The sequence below is a fragment of the Terrapene carolina genome, unplaced genomic scaffold (genome assembly GCF_002925995.2).
Source record: "Terrapene carolina triunguis isolate 2854851 unplaced genomic scaffold, T_m_triunguis-2.0 Scaffold235, whole genome shotgun sequence".
Classification (NCBI taxonomy): Eukaryota; Metazoa; Chordata; order Testudines; family Emydidae; genus Terrapene; species Terrapene triunguis.
In genome coordinates, this window is record NW_020664586.1 from 1907454 (window position 1) to 1932475 (window position 25022).

At 48.9% G+C, this 25022-nt stretch overlaps 1 protein-coding gene across 1 annotated transcript in view; it reads left to right on the forward strand.

Annotated features, from left to right (window-relative positions):
- Positions 1-20247, forward strand: part of RBM6 (RNA binding motif protein 6) — a 127165-nt gene extending 106918 nt beyond the window's left edge. The window contains exons 10-22 of the mRNA XM_024193696.1: positions 2707-2955; positions 5258-5418; positions 6350-6447; positions 7246-7288; positions 8745-8805; positions 9766-9857; positions 11093-11236; positions 12835-12924; positions 13726-13989; positions 15029-15103; positions 16713-16810; positions 18287-18413; positions 19998-20247. Of these exons, the coding sequence (XP_024049464.1) occupies positions 2707-2955; positions 5258-5418; positions 6350-6447; positions 7246-7288; positions 8745-8805; positions 9766-9857; positions 11093-11236; positions 12835-12924; positions 13726-13989; positions 15029-15103; positions 16713-16810; positions 18287-18413; positions 19998-20123 (1628 nt within the window). The 3' untranslated portion in view covers positions 20124-20247. The remainder of the gene's footprint in view (positions 1-2706; positions 2956-5257; positions 5419-6349; positions 6448-7245; positions 7289-8744; positions 8806-9765; positions 9858-11092; positions 11237-12834; positions 12925-13725; positions 13990-15028; positions 15104-16712; positions 16811-18286; positions 18414-19997) is intronic.
- The last annotated feature ends 4775 nt before the right edge of the window (positions 20248-25022 follow it).

The window sequence follows — 25022 nt, forward strand, 5'->3', positions numbered from 1 at the left end:
TCCCTCTGCATCCTTGCTGTCCTCTGCATGGCCTGGGATGGGAGACCGGGTGCTTCAACATCCCAGGGCTCTCCTTCCCCCTCATTTAGGTAAAACTCCTCAGCCCATCTTCCTGGGGTATGTATTGCTCACTAGAGTCCCACCAGTGGGCCTATGCAGAGGCTGCCTTGGAATAGAAAGAGGTTATTTATCATGAATACGGGGGTTCTCTGCGCATTCTCACTTCCCATCCCATCCCACCCCCTGCCTCCTCCAAGTTCCCCTCTAAGAGAAGTCTGGGGTTTAGTAGAAGGACTAATGTGCTTGGATTTGCAGAGTGCACTTGTAACAATGTTTGGTGCAGTCTGGAGGGCTCTCAGAGCTTAGCAGTCCCAGGGGATGCATCCAGCAAGTCTAATATGCGAAGGTAATGCTATTGACTGGGCTCTAAAGTTAAATCTAGGGGATGCCAACTCTAGCTCCTCTGCCAACCTCAGCTGAGGCAGTGAGGCACAAATAAAGAGGTGATCTCTCAAGTGTGGAGGTCCCAAACCATGTAGGAATTTATAGCTCAAAACACCTTAAATGCCACTCAGAAATCAGTAGCCAGCCAGTGCAAACTACGGAGTACTAGTGTCATGTGCCCTGGTGAGAGATTCCACTTACAAAGCGAACTGCCGCTTTTTGAATTAGTTTGAATTTCCAGGTTAAGGTTCAGCCTCGTGAGGAGCGCATTGCAGTAGTTTGATATTGAGATGACGAAAGCATTGATCATGGGAGCAAGAGCCTCATCTGAAAGAAATCTTTGCAGCTTCTTGGTTAAACACAGCTTGATAAAAGCCTTCCTTGTCACTGACACTAAATGATATAGCAGCAGCTGGGGTCCAGCCATAGCCCTGATTTTAACCTCAAGCAACAGACACTGAGGATCCATCTTCAGTAAGGTGGCAGATATTCCCTTCACACGAGATGGTTGTTTTTCCCCATCCTGCCAGCCTCACTTTAGGTTTGTCTGGACTGAGCTTCAGCCAGCTAGCCCACATCAACTGTCTTCAGTTCTGTTGATTGTGAGGAGTTGATCCTCAATGTCTGTTGCTTGGCCTTGCTAAGAGCCCCTTGTACACCCTGATCGAGACAGAGCGCTGTGGAACCACACACAGCAGAAACCAGAGTGGGTCTCCGAGAGAGAGGGACAAAACCCCTGAGGGGCAGCCCCCTTGCTTCCTGCCAGGGTTTGCTGGCAAGTCAGCAACTCTTCACAATCCCCAGTGTTGAAGGCAGTGGACAGATCTGTTTGTAAAGCAGTCGGTGCTGCATGCAGGGCTGGCCCCAGACTGACACAAGTCAGAGATGTGAAGTGACCATGCACTCTGAGAGTTGTCTTCCACAGCCTTCCCATTAATGTTCACCAAGAACAGGAGATTTGATAGTTGACTGGGTTGTCAGCACCAAGAGTCTCTTTTGAGGGATGGCTGGTGGCACAAGATCTTCCTTCATTGAAGCTAAGACCCTGACCTTCCAAAGGAGGAGATGTAAGCAATCTCCATCAACTCTTCTCTGGCCTGGAAGGACATGGATCCAAAGCACAGTTATGTACTCAGTATCTCCAATCCCTCCAGTACCTCGGAGCGACACCTTCCTAAATCCAGGTACTGAAGATCATACTCTCCGGACATTACTCTGTATCCAGGGAACCAGACAGTTCATCCCTGTCCACTGTGGACTTGATTCTACAACTTGTAACATGATCAGCCCAAATTCAGGAGATAGCGAATTCCACAGGCCTCGCACCACCCCGATATGGTTTGCACGGCATTCAGACTGGCTAGTCTGGGTGATCTTGACATCCCTGGCTCATTTAATGTATATCTTGGGTGCACTTGTCCCTGTGACACATGTGAACGAAATGCAATGTGGGAGGGGAGGAAGGTGTGAGACCGTGATCTTATCAAGTAAGCAGTACAGGTGTTAGCAGTGAATATGGCCAGGGCCTGATGTGTCTCCTTCGCTCCTGTCTGGGCAGCATAAGTAGCTGCTAGGATGGAGGTAAGGGTGGCAGCAGGAGGGGACATGATCCAGCCTAAGGGGGAGGGGAGGCAAGCCTGAAATATTAATTAGTACAAGAAATGTTAAAAGTCAAGTCAAATCAAAAGAAGGGTTTTTGGAGGGGGGGGGTTTATTCCTCATCTGGGATGGATAGCCACCTCATAAAATTTGTAATTAATCTCACTACATTGCCCGTCAGTGCTGTAGTTACACATGTCCATTAACGCACAGCTGTTCTGGAACACCAAGGTCGGAGAATCAATGGCCAATCACTAACAGTTCCTGGCTACAGGTGTTCAAGTACAGACTAGATAAAAGGCTCGGGTGATTAGTGTAAGGGGTGGGCTTGATCCTGTGCCGGATCCGGGAGGTAGCCTCCAAACCCATTTGGGATTCCATTATACAGATAACAGCTGAACCTGAAAGTAGGCTTAGCCAAAAGGGAGGCCAAATTATGAGCTCCTTGTTGGAGCAGGATGTGATGACGTGAGCTTTAATGTCTTGTCTGTTGAAGTCCAGGAAGCTTTCGTGTTCCTGCTAAATGTTCAGAAATGTGGCTAATCAAAGGACAGCAGAGTCTGTTTGCCAGCCCACTGCAGGCAGTTGGGAGAAAATACAAGGTTTGTAGTGTGTGCTAGAGGGGGATGCTGAAAATGGGTTCATTCCATTTATTTTCTCCAGTAACGGAAGCCAAGCTTGAAAAACCTGAGCAAGAGCTATCAGGACACCCGAAGCCTCAGAAACAGCCTCCCCAGCACGCGGCTCCTCCACAGCAGAGCCAGCCCCAGGAACCCGAGCCTCGGAAGAGAGAGGAAGGCAGAGAGCGATGGCCTTCGCAGGAGAAAAGGTACCCTCCCTGGAAGGAGAGCCAGGAGCCTGCTGCCAGGAGGGAAGCTGAACAGACCGCACCTCAGGAGGGTGAGAGTAAAAGTAAGTTGAGTCTCAGGCTTTCAGAAAAAGGGCCAAAGTGCAGAGCACCCGGATTTGGCTGCGGGTTGGGCTGTCGCTGACAGAGTGCAGTGGCTTTTCCCTATGATACCTGTCTGAAGGATACTTCCTCAGTGTGAATTCAGTAAGCTTCATGATCTATTGCAGGCAGGGGTAGTTGAGGGGGTGGGGGGGTGTCTCTGCCTGGATTGCTCAGGTACTGGTGGATTTGGGGAGGGAGGCCTTGCTTGGGTTTCTCAGAGGGGATTTGGGGAAAGAGAATGGTCCCTGCCCAAACTGCCCTTGAGGAAATTAAACTACCCCATACCATTAATTTGGTGGTCTCAGCCCTGCCGCTGTGCTCCAGATCTGCTGCCCCAAGGAGGTCCGTGCTGCTGGGGTGGCTCTAGGGCCCTGTTCCTCTCTCCCCCTCTGTTCTGAGGAGCACAGAGAGCGATTTGCCAGGAAGCCCGGTTTGCTCGGGGTGGGAGATTGGAGGCAGCCAGCTGGGCTGGTTCGTTTCTCACAGGGTCTGTGAAGAGCCTAGCAGGTCAGGGCCTGCTTTGCTTCTTGCTCTCCCCCCTCTGCACCCACCCTCCCCTCCCTCCCAGGGACCCTCTATAACGATGCGGTCTCTGGCAGGACACAACTGAGAGTATCAATTCAGGACAAATTGCTTAGAGCAGGGCAGTCACAGCCCAAAGCTGGGTGTCTTTTATTACTAAGGCACACCAAACCAGCCAACCAGAGAGGACTTCGGTTTCACCCCACTGGCCTAACCAGAAGTCATACAAGCAATTCCCTCAGACGTTCCAGTTTCCCAGTATCACCACCAGCAGCCACTTCTTATGGGGATGAATAGTTATGAAAACCAATACCCCAGTAAAAGAAAAAAGGTTCTCCCGATCCCAAAGGACCAAGCCCCAGACCCAGGTCAATATACCAGTCAGATCTTACCCACAAATCACGGTGTTGCCAATCCTTTAGAATCTAAAATCTAAAGATTTATTCATAAAAAGAAAGAAATATAGATGAGAGCTAAAATAGGTTAAATGGAATCAATTATATACAGTAATGGCAAAGTTCTTGGTTCAGGCTTGTAGCAGTGATGGAATAAACTGCAGGTTTAAATTAAGTCTCTGGAGTACATCCACATCTTGGGTGGGTCATTCAGTCCTTTGTTCAGAGCTTCAGTTTGTAGCAAAGTTCCTCCAGAGGTAAGAAGCAGGATTGAAGACAAGATGGAGGAGATGCAGCTGCCTTTTATAATCTCTTGCCATGCAGCCTGTGCTTCCTTTGTTCCACATGGCATGGAAAAGCCTGAGAGTTCTGTTCATAGGCATGTCCCTGCATGCCTTGCTGAGTCACAAGGTGTATCTGCCTTCTCTCAATGGGTCAGTTGTATAGCTGATGGTCCTTAATGGGCCATCAAGCAGGCTATGCAGTGCTGACACCAAATTGTCTGGGGTGTCACCCAGAAGCATATCACAAGTTTGAAATACAGGCAGTATAAAGCCAATACTTATAACTTTAAATACAAAAATGATACATGCATACAGATAGCATAATCATAACCAGGAAATCATAACCTTTTCATGGACACCCTACGTGACCTCCCTTTGTACAAGATTTGGTGCCACTATAGGACCTTGGTTGCAACAATGATCTGTACGGTCACAGTTCATGTCAATAATGTCACACCCTCTCTCTGGTCCTTGGAGGGCAGAGAGGTGCACAGCTGCTGGAGGAGGGTCTCCTCTCCCACCACACACATGATCCCAGGGGATGGAGCCTGCAGCAGAGGCAGCACAGCTGTTACCACCAGAACATGCTACTAGTGACGTCTTCATGGAGCAGCTTCTGTCCTGATGGCGAAGTGTCTGTGTCCTCAAACAGGGAGGCTTCCTGCTAGTCATAGCCTGGCTCAGGTCTCCTCTTGGGGGTCCAGTGACCAGCTCAGACCTCAACTCCTTCTGTCCTGGCCGCTTCTTGTCTGTCTTTGCCAGGGGCTCACTGGCAGGAATTCAGCAGTGATTGCATTTGTGCATGATTCCAAAATCAGGAGGGGCAGACCCAGATTTCTACAGAGCCCGGAGATAGCAGGGGCGCAGACAATGGGAGGAGATTGGGTCTTCAAAGCTACACCTGGGGGAGGAAGTGAGCAGCCCGCTATGTAAGCAGCTGCATCCGAGGCATTCAGACAAGTTTATTTTCATTTTGCCATCACTGTGGTGGTAAGAGGCTGGCTTCATGCAATGTTCTCGGTCTTCTCTTCTCTCCCTCCCCCCTGCCTGGGCTGCCGCAGCGATTATGCTGAAGCGTATTCCTCGCTTCACCCCTCCGGAAGTGATCGTAGGGCTGTTGGCACCATTTGTTCGTCTCTCCACTTCCAGCGTGAGCATCATTAAGAAAAGGGCTAGCCAGAGGAGTGACAACTATGGCTTTGTGGAACTGGACTCGCACGCTGTAAGTGGCCCTGACCCTTCCCCAGTGTCTGTGCAGAGAAAGAGCAAGAGAAAACAATAGTCCTATCATAGACATCCAAGTTCACGCTACAGTTACCTTGGAAAGGCTTGTCTTGTTAGTGGAAGCAACAGTGTCTCAGGCCAGCCTCAGCCTGCCCTAGTCCCGCTTAGGTCTGTCTAGCCGAGTCCCTAGTCCTAGGTGTGGGGAATGGCTGACGGCTCTTCGTCCCTCCTTCTGCTCTCCAGTACAAACCATCCAAGCTTTAGTCCATCATAGATACCATTAAGCTGGGTGAATTTCTTGCATCAGTAGCTCTAGGAGATGCAAACTTTCACATATCAACCAACTATAGGGATCTGCCTTTGTCCTCGGGCAGAACCGTTTCCATTGGCCTTGCCTTGCACAGAGGCTAGTGGCAGGGAAAGCAGGATCCAGGCGAGGTCCCTCCCTGGCTGGTGAAGGGGCTGGAGGATGGGCAGGGAGCCCAAATATGCACTTCCCCCTTTCTCACATCCCAAGAGTCTTTGAAACATGTTTAAAAGAGACGGGGCTCTTGTTATGTTTATTGTCCCAGGGCAGTATTCCAACCTGCTGCTAGCTGCACAGCTCAAACCATCCTTCGGAGGGCTCCCTCCCTGGTGGGTCTGGGTCGAGTCCTCTAGCACAGCAAAACTCTCCCTAGCAGCTCATAGACCCTAGTGGATATGGATTTACTGAATTCAGTAATCAAACTATAAGACCTGGTTCATATCCAGTCACCTCTGGAGCCTGTTACACGGTGTGGTGGGTGACCTTGTATTGAGGGTTCAGCATCAAATATCTCACCCAGAATAGCCCCAGTCACTTCAGAGTTCATTCCATCATGGCTGGATTTTGGAAGTGGGCTTCTGTTTCCTTCTGAAGAACGCAAGCTTGTCTCTTCTTTCCCCAGGAAGCAGTGCAGTTGGTGAAGGTTCTGCAGAACCTGGATCCCCCAATCTGCATTGATGGGCACACCGTGATTGTGAATCTAGCCACAGGAAAGAGAAGGTGAGAGAAGACGAGAGGCAACACTATCTGATGTACAATGGGCTGTGGTGCCTTGGTCTGTCCAGTTAGGGCCACGTTATCATACTTGGATGCCTAAAGCTTAAGCACCCAAATAGCGCAAAGGTGCCTGGATAGGTAATTAGGTACCTTCCCAGAGGTTTAAGAGGCTAACTTTAGTCATCCAAGTTTGACAAGGTGACTTGGGTGTCTGAAAAACAAATGGCAAGAGTATTTTGGCTGTATGGGCTTAACCTCCTAGTCCAGTGGTTCTCAGCCTTTCCAGACTACTGTTCCCCTTTCAGGAGACTGGTTTGTCTTTCATACCCCAAGTTTCACCTCACTTAAAAATACTTGCTTACAAAATCAGGCATAAAAAAGTGTGTCAGCACATTATTACTGAAAAATTGCTTACTTATTTTTATCATATAAAAATAAAATAAATCAACTGGAGTATAAATATTGTACTTACATTTCAGTGTATGTATATAGAGCAGTATAAATAAGTCATTTGTATGAAATTTTAGTTTGTACTGACTTCACTGGTGCTTTTTCTGTAGCCTGTTGTAAAACTGGGCAAATATCTAGATGAGTTGATGTACCCGCTGGAAGACCTATGTGTACGCATACCCCTGGTTGAGAACTACTGTCCTAATCAAGTGGCCTTTAAAGTTGGTGTCCACTGACCAATTCCCGTTTCCTGGGGGCTAGGAGATGGGGCTTTGGCATTTCCTAGGGCAGGGGTCTCAAACATGAAGCTTACCTAGTTTTAATTAGGAAATTCTGTTTCTCTCTCACTAGAAATGACTACGGGGAGCAGGCCAACAAACTCTACTACAACCCGGTAGGTCTGCGCCAGTGCTGCATCTTGGAGTGACTTACCTGTAGCTAGCAAAAGGGGCTAGTTGTGATTGTCATCATCTGTGCTGTTGGCTATGATGGCACTCACGCTGAAGGGGAGATTGGGCTGCTGGTGGCCAGCATGGGGACTGGGCTTTCCTTTGCCAGACCGCTTCCTTTGAACTGCCAGAAACTCCCCAGGTTGAAGGCAGAACACTCAGCCAAGGGCGAAACTGCTCTGCTCCTAACTCTTAGGCATTGCAACATGCACCGTTCAGTCTATAACACCCTGCTCGGACCTTCAGTACCTAGGGCAGAGGGGGTTCAGGGCAGAGACTTGAAGGGATCGAATAGTCTGGCTTAGCCAGTACACACATATTGGGCGTAGGGCATACTATATTATATTATGGCTTTCCCATAATTCTGTCCACTTGGCCCACTCTTGTCAAGAGATGTATATATCCCACAATACTCCGCAAAGCTAAACGTAGCTTCTGACATTAGCAAAGAAAAAGCTTGTCAAAGGCAAAATACATTCATTCTACGTTGGAGGGCAAGTACCTTCATGGGCAACTGGTTTCAAATGTAGTATCCAGAAGAGAGATAAAGAAAGGTACAGAACAGTAATCTAGTGGACTGGCGCAAACAGGTGTGTTGGATCATCAGAGACGTATAAAGCGATTTGTAAGCTGTAAGCAAACGTGCTATAAATGTAAGTGGTTTGGGGGGGGATTTCAAAGCACCTACTGTGTAAGGTGAACTGAGTGTACTGCAAGAAACCGCCTCCCAGAAAGATTGTAATCATGTTAACTCTTTCCTTCCTTGTAGAGTCCATGGCTGGAAGGGACCGTTGTGATCATCTAGTCTGACTAATGCAACTATCTTCTTTACTAGTCTACAGTTCACACAACAGAAACTCAGTAGCTTTTGTATTGTTCTGCTTAGCCAATTTCCTGTCTAAGGACAAAGTTTGCTGAACTTGCTGCTGTTGTTTGTACTCTGAAATGCTTTCACAGAGTTAATCTTGGCGCATGTCTATTAATCAATACTTGTCTCATTATCTGCCATAACTTCAGAAAAGTACTTACCCATAAGAGCCTTTTAAAAAAACAGCTACAGACAATCCAAGGTGGGGGCAGGATCTCTTCTGTACAGCATTGGGAGGATGGGATGTGGGATGTTCTCTGTGTACAGCACAGGTTGGAGATCACTGTTGAACTGGAACCCTGTTCAAAGCCTACTGAAGTAAATGGGTCTTTCTCTTGACTTCAGTGGGCTTTGGATCAGGCCCTGGGAGAGTACATTTGTCCCCTTATTAGAGGAAAAGTGATGCCGACTCTTCCTCCATTTGAAGTGGCTGAAGGCATGTCATCCTGCATTCTTGGAGCCCATGTGAGAGAGGAGTGCTTGCCAGATAGTCTCCTTTTGTGACCTGTGTCTAAACAGCTCTCTTGTTCCAGGGCAAAAAGGGCATGCGGGACAGGAGAGGTGCCGAATCGCAGAGACACAGCCGAGCGCAGTGTAAGGCTAAACTCTACCTTGCTTTTACCGTGGATTCTTTTCTTCTTTATAGGTGCTTAAAGGAGCACTGCCAACTTGAAATCAATCAATTTTTTAGGAGCTGAAAGTAGGCTCTGGTCCTACTCTCGCCTCTCAGTTCCCCTACCAGTTTTGTCGAGTTTACAATCACATTGTCCTGTTTTATTATGTTTTTTCTCTCCCCCTTGCTGTGTGTAAAAGACCCACACAAACAGGGGAAACCAACTGATTGTACACAGTCAATCAACCAGTGTAAAAAATAGAGAAATATTTTCCCCTGATCTCTCTTAGTTACAGGAATTGTATGGGAGGGTTGTATAAATAGCATGTAAAAAATTGCACTTGTGTGGCATTGACTGTCCTTACTTGTAACATCTCAGATCACTGTAAACTGATGGTGATTAGAGAGAAAAAACATTCTTCATATGCCTTGATGTGCCTGCCTGAGGCCTTTGACAGCACTTTGTGTGCAGCCCGTTTCATGGGCGCCCTGTAGGATCAGTGTTTCCCCTCCTGTTTCTGAGCAGCTTTTATTGTAGAGGCACACACCTTGTCAAGTAGGGGCAGAGGCAGGTTATCAAACCACTTTTAAGTCATTATTTTGAAACTGATTTCAACTTGGCTGTGTCCCTTTAAATGAAATCAGCTGGTGGTCTCAGTCCAGGTGCCAGTGGGAAAATGCCTGCATTGCATTAACTGGCACCACCAAAGTCGGGGCTGGATGGGTCATGAAAACAAATTTATCTTCTCAGCCTTAGAGGAGTGAAAGATATTGGCAGAGCAGTGTGGGGAAGCTTGCACTGTATGTGCTCTGTTAAGAGAGGGCTTCCATCTCCAGGGCTGGTCGTCTTTCCCCCAGCTCAATATTTGCGCACACCTGTATTTTAGTAAAAGTTTCTCCTAGAGCGAATCTGATGTTGGCTCTTCTCTCTTCCCATTCAGCTCCATCAGATGTGTCCACTTTCATCTATGATCCTGAGACTGGGAACTACTATGACCCTATAGCTGGGTTATACTATGACCCCAAGACACAGGTGAGTGGGTGGGCAGGGGAATATACACCTAGCTGGTTTTATAGCAGGTTGTGTGAACTCTCCTCTAAGGAGCACATTTCACAGCGTTGGTGCCACTTTCCCCTTTGGAGTCGGATGGTGCAGTTGAAGGAGGTCTGGGATATGGGAATACAGATTGGGCTTTATTTCCAGGTCCTGTCCCCTGCTTAGTGGCCCTGAAAGTTCAAGAAGCTCTGCCTTCCCAATAGAATCTACAGGACTGACTTAGTGGGAGGAGAGATTTGGAACTGATTGGATTCACGTTGGTTCAGTTAACTCACTAAAGCAGTGATACTCAGACCTCAGGTGTTCAGGAGCCAAATTAGTAATTGACATTACCCAAAAGGGCCACAGTCATGTGAATTCATTGTTTCATTTACTATAGTATTATATAGTCATACTTAAACAGTATGATGGGGGAAATATTTAGTTTTTAATCCGATCTACCTAATTCTTGCAGCAAAATGACTGACCAAGTATTATTTTATTAACTACAATTGGCTAATAACATAGTAAAAGCATTCAGATTGGTTAATAACTTAGATTGCTTAATAATGAAATCACACAGTGTTTTAATATCATGTGCTGCAAAGAGTTGCAGGAGACATGTTAAAGAGCCACTTGCGGGCTCCTGAGCCTCAGTTGGAGTATCACTGCTCTAAAGGGTGCATTGCTCCACCCTACGCTCTTCCCTGTCCCCTAGAGTCCCACCTCAGAGGTCTGTGTTCCTGCTTTGTTCAGCAGACATGCCACAGGCAGAGTGCCCTTGCTGGACCTCACCGGAGACTGAAAGCACATGACTGCCACCATTATGTGATGGTGAAAACCAAGCTTTATCTCTGGTCTTCTCACTCGCTCCGTCTTCTGGCTGTACGGCTGAGCCATTGTTGTGTCCATAGAGCCTAGAGTGCTAGCTACAGCCCTGCTGGGAAAGCGGTATCCAGAGCAGGTCTTCCCAACCCCATGGGGGGCTGTTTCCCCATGGACGGTAGCCATCAGCGTCCTGTGGCTGTGCCCAGGGTTACTGTGCCATAGACTCCTCCTCCTCCCTCCCAGCCAAGTTCACAGTGCCATTCCCACTGTCTCATTCTTCCACTGTTTCCTTCAGTCCCTTTGCCCTTGCAATCTCTTTCCTTTGCTGTCTCCATATCATCAGTCTAATACTGGGACCCAGGCGTTTGCTCTTCGCTAACTCTCTTGCACACACTCCATTTCAGAAACAAGTCACAGTGGGCCGAGAAGCAGCATCGGCCCCTACAAACGGCCGGGGAAGGAGGCATGGGAGCCATGAAAGGATAAGTGAAAGGAAGGAGCTATCCGGCAGGGACAGAAAGGAGAGAGGCAGAAGTACTTCAGCGAAGGTAAATCGTCTCTGTGATCAGAATGGTCCAGTGTCTAAGGCCCGGCAGCTGAGCTGTGAAGAAGGAGCTGAGAGGAGCTGTCCTGAAGGTCTAGGAGGGAGAGCAGGGGCAGTGAAAGAGCAGAAGAGTCACTGCGGAGTGTGGGTTCTCCACCTGGGAGTCATGACCACCTTCCCGTTCTTTATGGCTAGATGGCAGCCATAGGGTGGGAAGTCGAAGCTAGACAAATTCAGACTGGAAATAAGGCGTATGTGTTTAACGGGAGAGTCATTCACCATTGGGACAGTTTACCCAGAGCTGTCATGGATTCTCCATCCCTGACCATTGTTAACTCAAGACTGGCTGTTTCTCTAAAAGCTCTGCTCCAGGAAGGATTGTGGGGTGTTCTCTGGCCTGTGTTCTCCAGGAGGTCAGACTAGATGAGCACAATGGTCCCTGCAGGCTCTGGAGTCTAGGAATCTTTTGTAACTCGTAGGCCCCTAATGCCGAAGGCACCTGGGCATCGTAACAGAACTGCCACCAAAATCCCCATGGTACATAAAGACAACATGCCAGCAAATGCATCTTCACCTCCCGCCCAATCGCATGCCCTGAGCAATCAACCCATACCCCCAAACCATACATGGACAGGAGAGCCAGGCAACAGTCATGGGCTGGAGGGAGGAGGGGACCAACGCTTCAGCTGCTTCAGGCAGAGCTTAGATCGTAAGCTGTTTGGGGCAGACATCCTTTTTTACTGTTCTATATAGCACCTAGCACAGTGGGGCCCTGAGTCTGGACTGGGGCCCCCAAGTGCTATTGCAATACCAACAGTTAATAACCTCTGTGCCCAGAGGGGAGCTGCGGTATGGAACCAGCTGACAGCTGTGATCCACCTCAGGGAAACGTACGTAGGCAGGCCGTGTTTGGCACAGCACTGAGCACACGGGGTTTGATCCTGACTGCGGTCTCCGGGAGCTACTGTAACAAAATGCCAGCAAGAGGGGGATTGATGGGCATGGGGGTTTTGACATGAGTGCAGCCAGAAACCGCTCGCCTCTTCTCCTGTCCTGTCCTTACTGTGCTGTAGTGCACCTGTGGGGGAGAGCTGCTCCCTGAACAGGGAACACTCTGAAGGCAGATTACGCAGCTCTGTTGCTGACGAGCACGGTGGGCGACTCAGCATCTTCCCTCACTTCGAGTTCAGTACAGGAGGTTGCATAGTCCTCTGGGACTAGAGGTGTCTGAATGGGTAATCCTACTCTTGTCATGCCCCCAGATCCCAGCCTGCCTGTAGCAGGGACACGCAGCCTCCCTGGCAGCTGCTGTCAGTATTGCAATGGACTGGTCCAGCAGAAAGTGCTCAACAAACTGGTGGGGAGGGAGGGGGTTCATGGAGAACTGCTGCTGCTGCACCAGACTGCAAGGACATTACCTCTAGGGGACACACAGCCTCTGCTGAGCCCAGAGAAGGTGTGTCTGCAACATTAAACCCTTCCGTCCTTCTACTGACTGTCTGTCAGGGATGCTCGCTAAGTGAGTTCCCAGCCGCTCTTTGGGCACTCTCACTTTGCTGTCCAGGGCACTGCAGGTTTAACTCCCGATCTTGGATGTTTCAGAATGAATTTTTAGAGGAGAAGCCCCCTGTGGAAGACGTCTTTAAAAAACCATTGCCTCCCACAGTGAAGAAGGAAGAGAGCTCAGCTCCGGTAAGACGCTCTGTAGCATGTGTTGCCGTTTGGCTTGTTAGTGGAGAAAAATTAAACTAGACAGAACCTTGACCTGATCCTCTGTTGGCTTTCCTAGCACAAACCCCATTGCTGCAGGGTATGGAGTGCAGAGGAATGCAGCTGGGGGTCCCTCCATTTGCACCTAGACCCCAAAGCCTTAGCCCCTGCTCCCAATGCTGTTTGTTTAACTTTATGCAGACTTCTGATAGAGTGGGGTTGGAGGCCGCTGTCTCTGCACCTGGCATCTCCTCATCTCCCCCTTGATTTACACCCTGGCTTTGGGGTACTCTTGCTTCTGGTGCTCATCAGCCAGAGAAGGGAACGTTCAGAGAACTGCAGAGGGTTTTTTTGTTTTGTTTTTTAACTCAGAACTTGTTTTGCACAAGATTCGTGGACCAGAGAGGTCTGTAGGTAACACGCAGTAATCTCACCCTTTTTAAGGTCTTGGGAAATCCAGGGAGAGTGACACTGCAACTGGCATACAGGAAAGAGACATCCTGCTGCACACCCCATGCCCAGTCCCTCCTGACTTGGAGAGGCAATCCCCGTGTTTAAATACATGGCTGGGTGGCTAATGGCCAGGCACCCCATCTTGGGAATACAGGGGACATTTGACTACTTAGCTGCTAGCTTCCTTCCATGTGGTGCCCATGCTGCTGAAATGCCACCCACTTCTCCGTCAGGCTGGGACTGAGGCGGGGGATATTACATGAGGACCTGGCAGGGCGGAACAGACTTGGGGTTGCAAAGTGGCATTATCCTCTGCTGCTCTGTCTGCAGCCCAAGGTGGTGAACCCTCTGATAGGGCTCCTAGGTGAGTACGGAGGAGACAGCGACAACGAGGAGGAGGAGGAAGAGGAGGTGCAGTTGCAGCGGCCACAGCCTCCCCATCCATCTGCGCAGCGGGAGGAGCAGCCCAGGAAGGCTGACAGTGATGAGGACAAGCTAACTGACTGGAATAAGCTGGCCTGTTTACTGTGCAGGAGGCAGTTCCCCAATAAGGAAGTGCTGATCAAGCATCAGCAACTCTCCAACTTGCACAAGGTAATGGAGGGCCTATGGGGGCCCCAGCTGGTCCCACTCTTCGGGGCTGCAATTGACTTAGCCTGTGATTTATGAGGGAAGGGGAAGGAGTTGTGTGGGTGGAACTGATCAGATCCTGGCTCAGTAGCCCGCGAAGCCTCTCTGTTCAGAGCCTTTGTGTGTGGACAACGTGTATGGATGCTCTGTAACTAGCTAAAGTGTGGTATTACGGGCTGCAGAACCCAGCAGGCATAAACAACCTCCCCAAGCCAGGTTCTGTACTGGGAAGGGGGAAGTTAAACAGGAGCATTCTCCCCCACGGGTTTCTGGGGAGAGCCGTGTGCCTTTACACCTGGGACGTAGTGTGGAGATGAGCTATAGAAAGTCATCTGTGCTGTAGGATGGCTATTGGTTAACCTGCCTCGGCAAGGAAGGGTGCTAAAGGGATAAGGCTGAGCATGCCTGTCCTGGGATGTGCTACCTGCTAGTTCTCTGATGGGGTGGATGAAGGGAATCAGCTGTTGGGTGATGTGGATTCCTGGCTGGGTACTTCTGAGAGTGCTGCGTACAAACTAGCACTTACTACCTGAATCTGTAGACACTATTTTCTACACACAGCGACATTTCGGGGGGGGGAGGGAGGGCATGGAGAGGGATGCAGGCAGAGTTGCAGAGACAGAAGTGAGGACAGTACCTGCCTGTGTTCTGCACAGCTTCAGCCAGCTCACTTCAGTGAGTACCAAATTCACATGCTCTCCGGAACACAAAAGGCTACGAAGCAGTGACGGTGATTCCGTGCTCTACAGCTTGGCTGGGAAGAGAAAGGAAGGACTTCTGACTGTCCAAGGGCAGGCGCCAGCCCATGGGTATTAAATGAGTTGCGAAAGCAGCAATGCTGGGCGGCATCGGCGGTTATGGCCTAACGCACGCAGGTCAGGCAGGAGGTCAAAGGTTAAGTTTTTTTGGGCACAAAATCAAAGATCAATTCATCTAGACTCAATCCATGATTCCAGCTGTTTGCTTTCTCCACTGACAGAGACTTCTGCTTTCCTCCTTCCAGCAAAACCTAGAGATCCACAGGAAGATCAAACGATCCGAGCAAGAGCTGGCATATCTGGAGAGGAGAGAGCGAGAGGTGTGTGCGAGTGGGGGTGGGGAGGCTTTAACTCAGCATGGTACATCTGTCACCCTACCGAAGCAGGATCCTGCGCTAGCCCACAGCCAACCCCTAGTGTTCGCTTGCCCCCACCATGCACACGTTGTAGAGTTCAGCCTGCGAACCACGTGCAGTCTAGGGAGTCTTATGCTGTGGCCCTTGGTGCAAAAGTATGACCTTAGAGATGAGTATGTCAGCCAGATGACAGCCTGAGTCTGCTCTTCCTCTCACATGGCACTGGGTATGATCTTGGTGTGGTGCTGTCCTTGCAAAAGGAGGAGGTTCCAACTGGAGCTGGTGTTATGCTTGTGTGGGATGTTCAAGGTACCCTGACTTGTATGCAAAATTAGCGCAGCTGTCAAGTGGCTTAAATAAAGGCATGTAAATATTGGGTATCTTCCTGGTTAGTGAAAAGTAGCACCACATTTAGTGGAAAAGCTGTTTACCTGCAAATCAACATGTTTTAGTGGTTTCCAACCAATGAGAATCAGCCTCTCTTTAGGGCAATAACTGAAGTACAGATGCAAAACATGATTAAAATTGACGGGTTACATCAAGGCTTGAAATCAGTGATTTCAATTGCTTTGATTTTCATCAGCCCACCTGGATGTAAGTGGTTCTTGTTTCACCAGCACTCTGTGCCTTGCAGGGCTCCCTGTGGGCTGCCCCTGTGCTCATGTGAGCTGGAGCATTCCAGTCTGTGAAGCAGGGGCCGGCACCCACCCTGCAGAGCATGGGGAGCAGCAGGAGTTTGGTGTCTGCAATGCTGGAGGGGTGGCTGATGTCCATATTCCTCCTTCCCCACCCAGTGTCAGCTACAGCATAAGCACTGGTCTGATCCCAAGTGGGCTGGATGCTGGACTTGTTGGGAGCAATGTTGTGACACGGTGATGGAGGCCCCGTGGAATGGTGCCAAACACAGGGCTATAAAAGCCTCCTATGTATCCAGCAGTCAGTCAGTAGGCCAAGAAAGCGGCTCTTCAGCTGCTGGCATAGAGTATCAGACAGTTCCAGCTGCTCCCTGGAATCCCAGAGGGACAGTCCCATCTATTTGCTTTGTTGGGCCACATGCAGTGTGCTGCTCTAACCCACTGGTGAGTGTCTCCCAGTTCCCCCTTTGTGCCTGTTCTCTCGTCTAATATACAAAATCTTCCCTGGGGTTGGTCCCAGCTACGTGAGAGCCTTTCTCCCTCCCCGACAGAGGGATGTTTGTGAGTGTGGGAAACTGAATTTCCACAGGACCGGACCAAGACTGTGGAACTCACTGCCACAAAAGCGGCGCTGGGGCCTGACTGCCCTCAGAGCGAAGGGCAATGACTTATTGAGGAAAAGCTGTGTTCTGCAGTCTCCCTCGCTCCCCAAACATACCGCCCTGCTCACTAACCAGGCTCCTCCCCGCAGGCTGGAAGGGAAGGAGGCAGAGGAGATGACTCTTTTGTGTCTTTACAAATACTTGGAGGCAATTGGGTCTTACAGTGATGGAGAGCACATCAATTACCTAGACTGCTGCACCCCATGGAGCTGCAGGCAGGGCAGTGACTCAGTCATAGCTTCTCTACTAATGCTAACCCTTCTGCCCACTGTAAAGGGGAAGATTAAAGACAAAGGAAATGACCGGAGAGAGAGATTCCAGCGCCTGGACTCACCAGAGAGAAAACGACTGAAGGAGGCCTGGGATTCTGAGAGGTAACAGCTGCTTCAGGGCATCCAGGACTCCTCAGAGCTGCTGGTGCTGTCAGCGGCTGGGTGCGCCAGACTGGCACATTGTGTGTAGCTGGAGGAGATGAGGCCAGCAGGGCAGATGGAGGAGGGGGTGAAGGGTTGGACAGCTGGCTGCATTCTCTGTGTAAAGCAACATGGAGTTTTAGCCTTTCATGAATTCTCTGATCTTTCAGTGGCCTCGATGCCAAATGTACAGTGGGGCCCTTTGAAATGAGCAACATGTGCTGGCAGAGGAGGGGGGGATTTAAAGCTGGGACCAGATCCTTGCTGGCGAAGGGAGGAGCCTGGCTACCCTGTTCCTAGGAAGTTGAGAGCCAGGTATCTGGGGCAGGTGAGTGTCCCTGCCCAGGCTCCTCGGGGGTGTCATTCCAACTGGTTCTCGCCTTGTTCTCCTGTCTGTAGTTTGGAACCACAGAGAGAGAAGGGAGCAGAACAGGCTGCAGGAGGAGGAGGAGCAGGGCCATGTTTTCATCTGCTCCAGCTAAGACAGACACACTTGGCATTTTTCCTTCTCTGTCAGAGTAGCTGAACAAAGAGAGCACTGCCTGTGCCTGGGGCACAGCGCCATGGTTTGTCTGCAGGTGCCAAGGCATCCTAGGCAGAATTAAAGCCTTAGGTTTTCTAGGCTGGCTTAAAAGTGACCTGCAAAGAGGAGAAATGGGTTTGTGCTCCTTGTTTCTTTCTGATATATGAAGGTTTGGAAGGAGGCTTTTCCCTGTGTGTTTTGTGGATCAGAAAGTCAGGTCTTTGTTTTCTCCATTTTTCCTGGAAGAGATTAGATGACTGGAGAACTTACTGTGTGTGTGATAGCATAGATACCTAAAAAATGGAACCTGACTGAAAGGGGAAGTGTTTGTTGTTCAGACTGTTGAAAGCTGTTTGTTTTTTGCTAACGATCAGTGAGAACAGTTGAAAGAAAAGCCCCCCGTGTTAAAAATTGGACACCTTTACCCCTTCAGCTCAAATCTGAGAGTGTGATCCCAATTCCTCCCAGCTCGGTGTTCAAAAGGAAAGCTCCAGCAAGACAGGAGGGACTTCCCATTCCTGGTATTTCCAAAGTTTATATATAAAACCCAAACCCTGTACATACATGCGTGTGTACATAAAACTTTTCAGGCCTTCTTTGAGTATCTTAAAGAATATATTGTTAAGGATACACACCCATTTCCCCTCCCACTCCCCTGCAAGTCACCTTGAAGCTGAACTTCAGGAGCTACGTTTTCCAAAATGTGCCTGAATTATGCATGCATAATGCACCATAGTGAACCCAAAACAAGCCTTAAACAGCATGTTTCATGCACGCAATATGGGAGCTTCTTTGCAAAAAGCCCTTGATGTTATCCAAGGTGCAATCAATTTTGTGTTGAAAATCCCTGGTACCACGTTGGAAAATAGAATAAAGCGATGTGTATGGATACCTATAGTTGTTTTCTTTTGCAGTGACCATAATCCTGCGAGTAAAGCAAGAATCGATAGTAACAAAGGAAGCCGCATGTTGCAGGCTATGGGCTGGAAGGAAGGCTCAGGACTGGGACGCCAGCAGCAGGACATGATGTCGCCAGTAGAGGTGAAACGCCTTCCTTTCCCTTCAAAATCAGATAGTACAATCCTGAATTTGGTAGTATTTCCCATGCCCATCTGAAAGAAATGTGGGGGGTAGGGGATCCGCCTGGTGAGATCAGAACCGTGCACAGCTTCTGGAAGAGGGAAATAGCCCCTATTCACAGATTTGTACAGTTCAAAGACAGATGAAACCATTACATCCTTTGGTCTGACCTCCTGTATAGCACAGGCCCTGAAATTTCACACCGGTTCACCTGCATTGAGCCCAATCGCATGTGCCAGTGCTGCTTGACAAGTACAGTGGAGGGAGTTTGCCATAATGAACAATGTAGTCATTGCATTTTACCCCTTGCAGTTCAAGCAGTCTCAAATTGCATTTGTTTGAAATAATGTGGAGATTTCATTTAAATGTTTTGCCTTATGAGACTAGCATGTGACTAGCTGGCTGTTATATGTGAAATATGTGTAGTGTTGGTTACATATGTCGCATGGTATTGTTTCTGTACCCTGAATGGAGGATGTATTTAACTCCACAACATAGCACGCAGTGTGAATTTTGCATGTTCCGATCCAGTGTATAATTCAAAGCAGATCATCTGAGGCTCGGAATGTAAGTGTGTGCTTGAACGCTCATTATCCCAGGCAGCAAACACACCATTCCCTCTCCGGTTCAAACATGGTCAGAAAATGTCCTCAGGTGCTCACTCTGCCCTGACCGGGAGACCCCTGCAGCTGATGGGATGGGCACTGTAGAAAAGCCAGCTCAGATTAGCCCTGGGAGGCTGACCTGCAAACAAGATTCCTCAGCTCATGACAATCCTGTCAAGCTCTCAAGGAGAAGCCACAAAGATGTAAGGTCCTCTCCTCCCATTTTGTGTTAATACAGGGCCTTGTGCTTCATTCAGCCTCTGGAGACTTGGATCCGTTGGTTGAATTGATCAAACCCTCGGCATCCAAATAACTAGCATTTAAAAGTAAACACAACTCCCACGCTGTGTGTTGCTCTAGTTGGGACACTCTAGGCAGGCAGTATTGCATAATACAATCACTGGCTCTATTACACTGATCGTTCACAAGGTCAGAATTCAGAGCAAGCTAGGAGAGCCTGTGGGAATCCCATGTGACGGGAGAGCAACTGAGAGTTGTGATGTTCAGACAGGTTAATGAGAAAGATTGTTGCTTGTGGGATCTGAGATTCAGCCTCTTTTCTTTGCTCAGTGTCCTCCTCAAATCAAATTGGTTCTGATTGCCTCCATTACTGGCTGTATAATATGCTGCCACTGGCTCTTGTCCTCTTCCACCCATCCTGGTGCTCTGAGCATCGCTGTTTCCTGGATTGCTCCCTCCCCATTGACTGCCCATGCTTTGGAGTCTGTCTTCCTAGATTGTTTGCTGTCTCGCTTTCTTTGTCCACGGCAGCATCAGCAACTCCTCCCAATATCCTCTTGGCATGTTAGTGCACCATGTAACCCCTTTTCCAGGTCATTAGCACAGCTGTCAAATAAAGCCAAAGCAATCTCCCTGGCAGCCTGTCCTGATGAGGAGAACACAAAAAATTGCTAAAACAAGCTGTCTGTATTGTTTTCAGGCAGAAGGTCAGAAGAAGGGAGCTGGCTTAGTAACCCAAGGGAAGCCCAGCAAAAGGCAGTCCAATGAAACGTACCGGGACGCTGTCAGGAGAGTTATGTTTGCCCGCTATAAGGAACTTGAGTGAATGAAGTGGAATCCCACAAAATCCAACTCTCTCTCTCTTTCTGTGTCACAGTGTCTCTCTTCATTTTCAAATTGTTACTGGTTTTGCTGCTAGAATTTTTTTTTAAATAAAATGGAAAATTTGTCAGTGCTGTTTCCTTATCTCCTCCCCCAAAGTCTCTGCTTTAAAAACAAACCTCACTTTAGAACCTTCCCAAGACTTCTCCAGCTGATGACTCCTCATCTCTCCTGGGGCTCATGCTGCCCTTTGGGTGACTGGGGCAGGACTAGAGTGGCAGAGATGGGCTTCCTCGGTCTCAGTGATGCTTCCAGAATGTTGCACACGTGATTTTTCGCCAGCTCTGCAGACGCAGAGTCACACTCCTGCAGCAAGTTTCCTTTCCTCTTAGAAACACAGGACTTGCCAGAGTGGAGCAGAGCCAAGATCCGTTGAGCCCAGCGTCCTGCCTCTGTGGGCCAGCACCAGACGCTTGAGGAAGGTGTGAGAAACGCCACAGCTGGTATGAGTCTCATCTGAACCCCTGTTGGAGATTAGCTCAAGCCCTGAAGCATGAGGTTATCTCCCTTCCAGGAATCATTGGTTAGCAGTAACTGTTCTAACTGGATAGTCTTGTTAACCATATATTATTATTACTTATTTGTATCATACCACCTAGGAGCCAGCTCTGGGCCAGGACCCCACTGTGCCAGGGCACTGTACAAACACAGACCAAACGACAGTCCCTGCCCCGAATTACTGACAGCCTACATGTCCAACACCCCTGAGTCTTATAAGTTCCTGGTCTCGGGCACGTCCAATGGCTGTGAGCTGCCCGTTCCTGTCCTTGGTGTCAGGCTGAGAAGGGCTGCTTAGCCTTCCACTGCCAGCCCTGCCCACATCACAGTGTGTAACCAGCCCCAGGTGTTGGAGGGCTCTGACATTGTTTGTGTCCACGCACACCAATACAGGGCTAATAACTGTGGTTATACTTGTGTCCCTCCTGCCAGTGGCCTAGTCTGCCATGAGGTTGCCTTCCTCTGATTGGTCTAGCACGCTGTTATTCTTTGAGTGATTGCTCACATCCATTCAACTTAGGTGTGTGTGCTCGCCACATGCACCGCTGCCAGAAGTTTTTCTCTCACCAGTATCCCTAGGGGACTGGCTCTGGTGCCCCTTGGAGTGGCGCGTGTATGCCGCGCTGCTGGCCCCCGCCACCCTCGGTTCCTTCTTGCCGCCAGTGACGGTGCATGGAATTGGTGCTGCTCCAGCTAGAGCCGTTGCTTTTTGTTCGTTCAAACTCTTTTGCCTCTTGCAAATATTACTGTATATAGTGTGACGGGTTGAATCACAGAAACCCCTTTGGGACTGGCACCTGATGTGCTGGGACTACCTCTGAACCTGTTTTCCCTGCCAGCTTGGGACCTCAGTACCTTGCCTTGTTCGAGCCAGACACGCTTGCCTGCTGCAAACACAGATCCAAGTCTAAACCACATCCCCCACAAGCTGCAGGCTTACCTGAAAACAGCTTAAGAAGTGCTCCAGTCTCCAGCACTCAGATATCCAGCACCCAATGGGTTCCAAATCCCAAATAAATCCATTTTACCCTGTATAAAGCTTATACAGGGTAAACTCTAAATTGTTCGGCCTCTATAACACTGATAGAGAGTTATGCACAGCAGTGTGCCCCCCCCACCCCCCAGGTATTAATACTTACTCTGGGTTAATTAATAAGTAAAAAATGATTTTATTAAATACAAAAAGTAGGATTTAAGTGGTTCCAAGTAATAACAGACAGAACAAAGTGAATTACCAAGCAAAATAAAATAAAACACACAAGTCTAAGCCTAATACAGTAAAAAAAACTAAATACAGGTAAATCTCAACCTCAGAGATGTTCCAATAAGCCTCTTTTACAGACTAGCCTCCTTCTAGTCTGGGTCCAGCAGTCACTCGCACCCCTGCAGTTACTGTCCTTTGTTCCATTTTCTTTCAGGTATCCTTTGGGGTGGAGAGGCTATCTCTTGAGCCAGCTGAAGACCAAATGGAGGGGTTTTCCCAGGGGCATATATAGTCTCCCTCTTGTGGGTGGAAACCCCTCTCCTCTCCTATGCAGAATCCAGCTCCAAGATGGAGTTTTGGAGTCACATGGGCAAGTCACATGTCCATGCATGACTCAGCACTTTACAGGCCGATGCCACGTTCCCAGGAAAGCTCAGATGTGGATTGGCGTCTTTCAAAGTTCATTGTCAGCTTAAGTGTTTCTTGATTGGGCACTTACTGAGAATAGTTTTTTCTCAAGAAGCTGACCAAATGCTTCACTGAGGCTACTTAAAATCAAACAAGTACACAGCCAATATTCATAACTTTGAATACAAAAGTGATACATGCATACAAATAGGATGAATATATTCAGTAGATCATAACTTTTGCAGAGATATGTTACATGTCATATCTAGCATAAAATATATTCCAGTTATGTCATATTTACACTCATAAGCATATTTCTATAAAGCATTATGGGGTGAAACGTCTCATATAGTTTCCCTTTGGTTTAGTTCAAGCTATTTGTTAAGTTAGAGACCAAGCCCTAGTCTATACTATGAGTTTAGGTCAAATTTAGCAGCGTTAGATCGATTTAACCCTGCACCCATCCACATGACGAAGCCATTTTTGTCGACATAAAGGGCTCTTAAAATCGATTTCTGTACTCCTCCGCGACAAGGGGATTAGTGCTGAAATCGACATCGCCAGGTCGAATTTGGGGTAGTGTGGACACAATTCGATGGTATTGACCTCCGGGAGCTATCCCAGAGTGCTCCGTTGTGACCACTCTGGACAGCACTCTCAACTCAGATGCACTGGCCAGGTAGACAGGAAAAGCCCCGTGAATTTTTGAATTTCATTTCCTGTTTGGCCAGCGTGGCAAGCTGATCGGCAGAGGTGACCATGGAGTCCCAGAATCGCAAAAGAGCTCCAGCATGGACCAAACGGGAGGTACTGGATCTGATCGCTGTTTGGGGAGACAAATCCATGCTATCAGAACTCCGTTCCAAAAGATGAAATGCCAAAATATTTGAAAAAATCTCCAAGGGTATGAAGGACAGAGGCTATAACAGGGACCCACAGCAGTGCCACGTGAAACTAAGGTGCTCAGGCAAGCCTACCAAAAAACCAAAGAGGCAAACGGCTGCTCCGGGTCAGACCCCCCCAGACATGCCGCTTCTATGATGAGTTGCCTGCAATTCTAGGGTTGTGCCCCCACCACTACCCCACCCCTGTTCATGGACTCCTGCAAGGGGGGAGTCTCACGCAACAGGGATGAGGATTTGGGGAACGAGGAAGATGAGGAGGAGGAGGGTAGCGCACAGCAGGCAAGCGGAGAAACCGTTCTCCCCGACAGCCAGGAACTGTTTATCACCCTGGAGCCAATAGCCTCCCAACCCTCTCAAGGCAGGCTCCCAGACCTTGAAGGCAGAGAAGGCACCTCTGGTGAGTGTACCTTTTGTAAATATAATACATTAAAAGCAAGCATGATTAATTTGCCCTGAAGACTTGGGATGCATTCGCGGCCAGTACAGCTACTGGAATGCATTCAAGCAACATCCGTTCTTTATCTCTGTGTTATCCTCAGGAGAGTGATATCATTCATGGTCACCTGGTTGAAATAGGGGAATTTTATTAAGGGGACATTCAGATGTGGCCGTTCCTGCTGGGCTGTTTGCCTGTGGCTGAACAGAAATAATCCCCACTGTTAGCCACGCGGTGGGGGGAGGGGTGAAGCAATCATCCCAGAGAATTGGGTGTGTGTGGGGGGGGTTTAGTTGGGTTTGTGCTGTACGTTAACCCGAAAACCGCAGCCCCTCCAAAAACCGGCAGGCCCTCAATATAAGAGGCAAAATGCAACCTTGTATCGAAAGTACATGTGCTATGTAATGTTAACAGCTTGGTTCACCGTGAAAGAGTCTACTCAATGTTCTCTAAAATGTGTCTTTTTAAAGAATACTCTCCCTTTTCTTCCTCCCGCAGCTGCAAATGTTTCAACGCTTCCCCTATCATCTCCGTCCCAGAGGCTAGCACAGATAAGAAGGCGAAAAAAAACGCACTCGCGATGAAATGTTCTCTGAGCTCATGCAGTCCTCCCGCACTGAAAGAGCTCAGCAGAATGCGTGGAGGCAAACAATGGCAGAGTCCAGGAAAGCAGAAAATCAACACGAGGACAGGAGGGATGAGCAAGAGAAAAGGTGGTGGGAGAAAGAGGAGAGGTGGCGGCAGTGTGATGAGAGGAGGCAGGATGCAATGCTGAGGCTACTGGAGGATCAAACTGATATGCTCCGGCATATGGTTGAGCTGCAGGAAAGGCAGCAGAAGCATAGACCGCCGGTGCAGCCCCTGTGTAACCGCCCACCCTCCTCCCCAAGTTCCATAGCCTCCTCATCCAGATGCCCAAGAACGTGGCAGGGGTGGGGGGGAGGGGCTCCAGGCACCCTACCATTCCACCCCAGAGGACTGTCCAAGCAACAGAAGGCTGGCATTCAATAAGTTTTGAAGTGCAGTGTGGCCTTGTCCTCCCCTCCTCTCCCACCCCTCCTGGGCTACCTTGGCAGTTATCCCCCTATTTGTGTGACAAATTAATAAAGAGTGCATGATTTTGAAACAACAATGACTTTATTGCAGTGATCAAAGTGGGGAGGTCGGTTGGCTTACAGGGAAGTAGAGTGAACCAAGGGGGCAGGTTATCATCAAGGAGAAACAAACAGAACTCTCCCACCGTAGCCTGACCAGTCATGAAACTGGTTTTCAAAGCTTCTCTGATGCACAGCGCGCCCTGCTGTGCTCTTCTAACTGCCCTGGTGTCTGGCTGTGCGTAACACTGGTCTACAATTTTTGAGAAGTCGTCTGCTTCAGAGATAAAATGTGCTA